This window comes from Trichoderma asperellum, chromosome 1 (assembly GCF_020647865.1).
Source record: "Trichoderma asperellum chromosome 1, complete sequence".
Lineage (NCBI taxonomy): Eukaryota > Fungi > Ascomycota > Sordariomycetes > Hypocreales > Hypocreaceae > Trichoderma > Trichoderma asperellum.
The window spans coordinates 3,003,846-3,012,094 of NC_089415.1; the positions used below are offsets into that span (position 1 = coordinate 3,003,846).

At 52.2% G+C, this 8,249-nt stretch overlaps 1 protein-coding gene across 1 annotated transcript; it reads right to left on the reverse strand.

The window, feature by feature from the left end:
• Positions 1-4,961: 4,961 nt before the first annotated feature.
• Positions 4,962-7,479, reverse strand: TrAFT101_000945 (uncharacterized protein). The gene has a single exon (XM_024905950.2). The coding sequence runs from the start codon at positions 7,161-7,163 to the stop codon at positions 5,931-5,933; it is 1,233 nt and encodes a 410-aa protein (XP_024765178.1). The 5' UTR covers positions 7,164-7,479; the 3' UTR covers positions 4,962-5,930.
• Between the last annotated feature and the right edge of the window lie 770 nt (positions 7,480-8,249).

The following is an 8,249-nucleotide window of genomic DNA, read 5'->3' on the forward strand; positions in this document are numbered from 1 at the left end:
GCGTATCAACTGGCAGGTACCAATCTGGCCCCCAAAGGGTACTTCGGCCCCTGCCCGTGTGAGGCGCTCTTGGGCAGGGTCTAGACGGTACCTGTCCAGATGGGCGGCACGTACCAGACAAGCCACAGGGGCGTTTGCTTTGATGCGTCGACGCCCTGCGCACCCTGGCGATTGATTGGCTGATGCGAGGCATGTTTCTTTTTTAGGTGCGTCCTGCTAGGGAGGTGCCTTGGATTGGATACTGGACCTTCCTTGAACCACCTCTTCCCCATGCCGCAAAATGCGTCTCTTCTCTGTTTTTTTTTTCCCTGCTCAGCGGCTTAGCATTGCAACGTAGCAGGCCAGCCGGGCAGTGGTAAAATGCGGCCATCTTCATGCGGCTCGCCACAGGCGATTTATTATTATTTTTTTTTTTTTTTCGCCTGACAATTATGCGTAATGATTAGGTGCCTGTACAGAGGTGTGAATAGAGAAGGCGAGGGCCCGGCGAAGTGGGGAGCGACATAGTACTATGTATCTGGAGAGAGACGGCGATAGCTTCATTGTCCCAATGTACTCCATAGAGAGGGCTGTTAAGACAAATGCCTCCAGTATGAACTCATATCATACAAGAGTGGTGCGTGTAGTACTAGCTTGTGTCAGTCGCCAACCCACCGGCTTCTTATTTATCTCGTCTTAGTTTTTTTTCCTTCTCTGACCCGAATTTGGCGCCGCAAGCGCACTTCCTGTCGTCGTGATTAAAACTGCGGCCAATGTGGCAATTTCGTTGCTGCGCTCCATACGAGGCATTCAGCTGACGGTGATGCCGGCTACCTTAGTCAGTAGCTATGGAGTAGCAGCAGCACGCAGCACTTGGCCCGATATCCAAGGACCCAGTCTGCAATTTGGGGCCATATCCCATGTCGGAGAGTTATCGCCGTAGAGCCTCGTTGTGCGTGCTCTGTCACCCCACTGAATGACGATCCCCCAGTGTGAAGGACGATCTCCAGCGGCACATTTACGCCATGTGATTTCTTATTCTGCCTTTGAGCCAGTGATGGCCTCGTGGGGGTTTTGCAAATTTCCAAGCGCGATCAAGCATCAATCTCATTCTGCCTTTACCCATTGCCCAAAGTGAGTCGCTTCACCATCCGCGTTGGGATTTTTGCCGAGCATGCCTTGATTGGGGAGCGGGACGTGAAGCAGCCGCGGCTTGATTGAGCACAGCTTGCTACTTTGTAATCTGGGTAAAAATGCCCGCGAGTATCGCCGCCGGGAATGCAAGATAAGGATGATAATGGTTCAAGAAGGGCAGAAGGGCCGGAAGATATCAAGGCATGCATGGGTAGCTTTATCGGCAAGATAGGCAGAATTGAGAGTCTGCTGTATTTCCCCGCCTTTCCCCCAGCCCTGGGCCATCTCTAATCAGAGATTGCACATCCATTCATGCACAGATATGCACGTACAGCAGACGTGATATTGATATCAAGACGGGTTGTTGGCGTTGGCCGCTGACTGATTCGCCACCCGCCAGAATCTCCGTTCTGCGGCGTCTCTTTCTCTATTCCCTTTAGAGGTGAGGAGGATGCCGTTAGTAATGCTGTCAAGCGAGAACAGGCCCTGTGCTGTGCGGTTCTTTCGCGATCAAACGCTTACATCGCGACAATCAGTCTGCTGACGCCTGGCTGCTAACCCAATCCAAAGCCCACAGAGGACAATCAAACCCCACCCCCACATTTGCGAGATGGCTAAATCTGATGGCTTGCTGGATGAGGAATTCTCAAATGAAGCCGCTATATGAAACAAAGCACACTCGATGCCGTTGTGCAAATACATTAATAGTATCAATGATGAATCAACGAGAGACAAGAGAATGGCATCCAATTAGACGGCTTCAGGTTGCCAGCGACCTCGGAGCGGCCGTAGCAGCAGCTCACATGACATGGCGTAGCTTTCCCAACACCATGTGCCACAACCACAGCCCACCAAGCAATTCTCACGTGGAGTACCTACATGTCAGATCAGTCTGGCAGTTGACGAGGAAGCAAAAGACAAAGAAGAGACAAATTAAAAAGAAGGGAAAAAAAAATGGCCTAGAGGAACTACCTTGAGAAAGGAAGAAAAATCTTCGTCAACACGTGAGACAGAAGGACGATCTATGCTTCAAAACGGCAGCACTACATACATACCTAGTACTAAAACCCCCCACCATAAAAGTTCGTGACGTACAAAGTATGTACACTCACTCCGCCATTCCTAACCTCTACAAAAGTCTGCCCACGCCCTTCCTCAAATTCCTCGACTTTGACAGGCAACCAAGCCGTTTGCGTACTCGTCTCTCTCTTTTACAGCACACCACCTCGACATCGCTAGTGTAAAGATTTGTAAAGTCGGGCGCACGGGTAAAACAGGCACAGCAGAAAAAGGCTGTCACCCGTTTTGCTGGAGTATGTGTTACACACAACTTTCAAACTAACAGAATGTGGTGTGTCTCGTTCAGTATCCTCATTCGTCAGGCCGGTTGAAGCGGTGAGCAGAGATTAAACAAAGAACAAGAAAAAAAAAGGAAAGGAAAAGGGACCAAACAAAAAAAAAAAAAAAAAAAAAGCAAAGAATGTCTTTCTCCCCATGTCTCACTCAGCTGCAGCAGAAGCTGTTAACCACAGCCAAGAAGTCATGCAAGCCACCAGGAGTCCCAACCCACCGCTGTTGTTTTTACGCAGAGCAGTTGCACTGCATTGGTCTCATTCGCTGTACGTAAACCATATAGCGTCGCATGCTCCTATTGCCTACATACACGGCATTGTAAGTGAGGATACGTGGTCGTGGCCATGTATGTGATTCATTAGTATTCCTTTCTTTTCTTGGTTCTTGTTATTGTTAATATTATTATCATTTCCGCCTTTTCCTTGTCCGGTCCCGGATTCGGATACCACCATGGCCCCGTATTACCCGGACCTCATGATGCTGCCGCCAGCAGACATACAGACGAGTAGGTATTAGTGTTAGCATGTCACTACGAGTACATGTATTCGTGTAGCATGCCCGGTATACGCAGCACGCAGACAAACAGCATCCATCACCCGTTTGATCAGATCACCCGCCGGCAGCAGCAAAGCCCGGCAACTTTCTCCCATGCGCCGGAACGGCCAAAGGGTCGCTGACGTGATCTCGATCCCTCCCCCATCTCGACATCTAGACCGCAAGTGTGCTTCCGGCGCCCTGCCGTTGCCCAATGGACGAGCGGCATCACACAGTCCGGAAAACCCAACAGAAGCCCCTTCCCAGCCTTACCGACCAGGTTTCGAGGCAGCAGTGGCAGCAGCAGCAGCAGTAGGGAGGGTGTCCATTGGCATGCAGTCCTTTTGCAGACGAATCACTGGCTTTCTCCGTATGTCCCTAGTGCACTCGTACAGGTACATGCTTGTGCAGTTTACCGCATGAACAGGCTACTAGCAGTAGTTAGTGACCCTGATATATAATAGAGAGGAGAAACAAGGAGAATAAGAAGCCGGGCGTCGTTGCCGTCGGCTGAGCGGGGGAGAGATATGCCACATGCCGTGAGAGACACAGATGAAGCCTTTCTTTAAGAGATGCCTAGCATACGTAGCACTGCCTTGTACTCTGCGGCAGAGCACAATCTTTAGCACATTGAATGAAAGGCGAAGTACATGTAGTAAGTAATGTGCAAAGATGATACAATAATTGCCCCCGTAGGCGAGTACGGCGTTGCACAAGCACACGCAGACACCGAGGACGCACTCATATGGGGTCCAAAGAAATAGGTACGGAGTCCGCAGACTCTGGGGAATCCAATCAATGGCCTCAGCCCGATCCTATTACTATTCATAAGGGTACGTAGCGCACACGCAACGAATAGCCCCGGCTTCTTGCGTAACGGAAAACTGATTCCAATACAACATGCAATCACCCGCCTCACGAAGGACTGACTATCTGGTTCCTTTGTTCGTGTCAGTGCCACATCGTACCATTTTCTGGCAAACCTGTTGCCTACAATCAGCTGCCAATGGATGGAACCAAAAGAAGAAGAAGCAAAAAAAAAAAAAAAAAATCCAGTAGCACAAGGCAAAAAGGCATGTGGCCTCGACAGCCCCAGACAGAGCGTAGCAGCAGCGCAACCTCGAAACGAAGCACGGCACATGGCTATCCTGCAGCACCCAGCAGAACGCGCAATACAATACATGGCTAATAAAAACTCGTATCATTGAATGAAAGAAATCTCCCTTTGCTTTCCCCGTATCTAACCCTCTCTCCCTCTCCACACTCCCCCCTTCCATTCCCATGCCATTCCATCTAAGCGAGCCAAACAAATGCTGTCTGCCTGGGCCCTACAAGCACCCTCACCCTTAACCTCACCCTCACCACTGCCATCCCATCAACCACCACAACACGCACACACACCCCCTTCGGGAAAAAACAAACCCCCCTTTCAATATGTAACTTGTAACTTGGTCTACAGTTGCGTTGCTGTTTGCGTTGCCTTCGCTTTGCCTCCACAAGGCTCCATGCTTCAATCTCCCCCCCCCCCCCCCCATCCACATCCCCCAGAGATAAACCTTCTTAGCGCTGAGGCACCCGCCCTGGCCACTGAAATCCCATCGGATCAGCGTAATCTGCGCTAGGAACTAACCCAGAGATAGGGCAGCTGGACGCCCTCAAAACAGCCATCCAGCTGTCTGATCTTTTTTCCAATGGTGACTTGAATAAAACGCACTGCAAAAAGAGAATCCTTCAAATCAAGGTTTCTCCGGATAAAAGCTACTACTAGTTAGGTAGATGTATCTGAAACAACGCATACTCTTCCCCGCAAATCTTCGTTTTGTCTTTTTTCTTTTTCTTTGTGGCTGCTTGTTTTAGGACTTCAGGCTTTTCGTACGATAGCCATTTGACAGTCAGGAGATAGACGGGAAACACCGGAAGGATGCCAGCTTGGAGTTTAGCAATCAACACCGTATAATAGTGTCAAACATGTTATTTCTTGTCTATTGCTTATTGCTATTATACAAATAATGCTTCCTTGACTCATCCATTCATCCGTTACTTCATTATACACAAATAGTAGTACCTGCATAGTAGCAACAAGACTGTGAACAAAATGCAGTGGTGCGGCTATGAAGTCATCCATCTTCAATCTCTCTGTAATAGGCCGCGGGTCCCACGGATGCACCGCCTTGCCCGTGGCTTTTTTTGGCCCTCCATTATCATCAACCCCCTGATAGACTAATACTACCTTGCTGCTGCTGCCGCCTCCGCCGCCTCCCCCATATTTTGCATGATAATCCCCATATTTTGTAACACGCAAGCGTGTTTGGTATCCTCCCCCCAATGCCGCTGCCGAAGGCCGTCGAAAACAGGCCCAAATGCCGGGCTCGGGTTCCTCCCTAGCGGTAGATGGGCTATGCAACGCAACAAGCAAACCAACAGTCATGCATGGCTCAACAAAATCACCGGCGAATTCACTGGAGAGCGTGTGATTTTATAGTAATAAATATCTTTTCCGATTTTTTTCAGGTCTGCCCCTGTGCTGCTGCTGATGCAGCATGCACCCGTCAAATCCAATTATAGTATTTCATAGTAAGCCTCCACTTTATTGAACCCCCCAAATGTGAAACAATAAAAAAACAAAAGCTGAGAAACGGAACAAAATTTTTATCCGCCTGGGAAAGTGGTGATGTCTATAATATCCTTTGGCCATCCTATCCGTGTAGGATCCCATCCAGTCCTGCTTTGAAAAGAAACCCAAATCGAACACAAAGAACAGGTGAAATCAATAAAAAAGGAAAGTAAAATAAAACCATGTGTCAAATCCTGTGGGGAATGACTGTTTCCATTTCCAATCCCATGCCAGAAACGCCAACTCTTTCTATCGTTCTATAGCCCATAGTCATCAAGTCATTCGAGGCACCATAGTAGGGTATTTTTTATATCGTCTAAATCCGATCCATCAGATCGCCGCCGGCAAGGCTGCCTGTAGTTGAACTCCTGCCGCTATTGGGGAATACACCGTCAGAGAGGAGATCCTGAACCGCAACCTTGGGAACTTGGGGAACAGGCAGTTTCCTCTGGCTTCCATCGGGACGACTGATGATGTCGGTCAGTGAAATGCCAGAACCGCGAGAGCTCAGTCCCTGCGCCTGAGGAGGGAACTGAGGAGCGTCAAGGGTGGGCTCCATGGGGGCCAAGGCCGGGGTCGTGTTGTGCTGCAGAGACAAGTTTCTCAGGCTGGGCAGCTCATATCCGGAGAAGGGACGGAGTCGAGGTGAGTGCGCGGGAGTTGCGATGGGAGTGTGGTCCGGAGTGGGAGACAGAGAGTCGTGCGAGAAGGTGGGGGAAGACGGAGCAGTAGAGTTGGGCGAGTTGGGCCTCGACCTCTTGGCGTGCCTCATGCTTCCGTGGTAGTGGTCATCATCATCATTGAAGTGAGATCTGGCCATGTGGTATGAGGAGAGCGAAGGGCCGTGGCCCCGAGAGCCCTGCATACCGGGGCTAAAGTAAGGGTGGTGCCTTGAGTTGTGGTTGGAGGGGCCGCCAGAAAGAGTCTCGCGCTCAATCTGGTGGGCGGCGTTTGCGAGCATTGAAATGTCAGTGCCACGGGCATAGTGAGGCATGGAGACTGGCGGCACGGCGAAAGAAGAGTAAGAGTGAGGAGGCGACACGTTGGGCGAGACCAGGGCCGAGGCGGGCGCTGAGCGAATGGCCTTTGGCGCAGGAGGAGGAGCCATCATGCCGTCGACGTGCAGAGGGTGAGGCATGCCCTGGTGGAGGTGCTGCTGGTGCTGCTGGTGCTGCTGCTGGCCCTTGTTGCCTCGCCTCGAGTTGGGGTTGCTGTGTATCCTCGAGTGCCTGGTCAGCTCGTCAGAGCGGGAGAACTTCTTGCTGCAGCCAGGGAACTGGCAGGCGTGCGGCTTCTCGCCGGTGTGGGTGCGGATGTGTCTGGTCTGGTGCTCCAGACGGTGGAAGGCCTTGTCGCAGAGAGGGCACTTGTAGGGGCGAGGGAGCTCGTTGGCAGACTCTGAGGCCTGCGCTCCTGGGATGGGCCCATTGGGCTTGATGACGGTAACCGCAGCGGTAGACATGGCTCCGCTGCCTTGGTCCTGGCTTGGTGTTGCCGACGATGGATTAAGGAGATTGGAGAAATCCACGGCAGACCGGGCTCGTTGCATGTGATTGAGCGGCGGTCAGCGAGGTTGTCTGAACAAGCGAGTGTGTGGGCTGGCTGCTATGATGCGGATGCGATTGTCCTTGGTGGCGGGGGAGAGAGAGACGGGTTGCTTTCTATATCTGTAAGTGTATCTGATTGCGAATGCTGCTGACGCTGTCTTGTCTTTCTCCCATGCGTCTATGGCTTCTTGGTCGTCGGTAAGGGTAATATTAAGAGGCAAGATTTGCTATTGTGTTGCGAGTGGCGGCCGGCTTGCTTTTGACTTTTTATCTTGGTACGTCAAGGGAAGAAGACTTTTTACTTTTTTTTTTTTTTCTCGGGAGAAGGAGGGGACTGGGGGGAGGGAATCGCTTTAATAAGGGCGGGCTCGGCCGGGTCGGTACTTCGTACAGGACAAGGGAGCATGGAGAGGTACTTGTGGGCTTGTACCCGGGCGCATCAGCGCATTGCACATGCTGGTGGTCGCTACACGCGGCGGTAAATCAGGGGCGTCACGCAGGGCTTAGGCGGCGGCGTTGGGGGTGGGCAACAGTGCTGCATGGCAGCGTCCAGTGGGCTGGATGGCGCGATGGGGTGCTGGAAGGACGAGGAGGGGGACACGTAGCCAGGGCTTGGAAAGGGGCACGGGGTACTTGTCGGCTCTCAGATGGTTGTACCTCTGGCCCCAGCATCAAGCCCCAGCCCTTGTGTTCGCTCAGTGGGAGCCCCAGCTGGGGCGAATGGGCAGGAGCGAGCGGCAGGGGGGGGGAAGGCAAGAAGGAGGGGGTGTAACACGGGGCGAGGGGTGCGGCGTGGAGATAGCGCCGCTGCAGCACACACGCACGCACCAAGTAGCGTGTACCACCGGCACTGGCAAGATAGATGATGTGCGACTCGTACCCCGTACCTGTAGCACTAAGTCGGCCAGCCAGCCAGGCTCTTTTCGGCCCACGGGAGATGCTCGCTGTTGCTGGCGCTGAGGCGCAAAGTACCTCCGCCAAGCTGGTACTTGCCCAAGTTGCCTTGCCAGATGCGATGCTAGCGTTATGCCACTGCAGCCACCCCCTCTCGGCACACGATTGCGAGCAAGTTGGAAGCTGTGGGCTGG

Excerpts from the sequence above, each read along its gene's own strand:
- TrAFT101_000945 (XM_024905950.2), bottom strand. The coding sequence starts at position 7,163 with ATGCAACGAGCCCGGTCTGCCGTGGATTTCTCCAATCTCCTTAATCCA.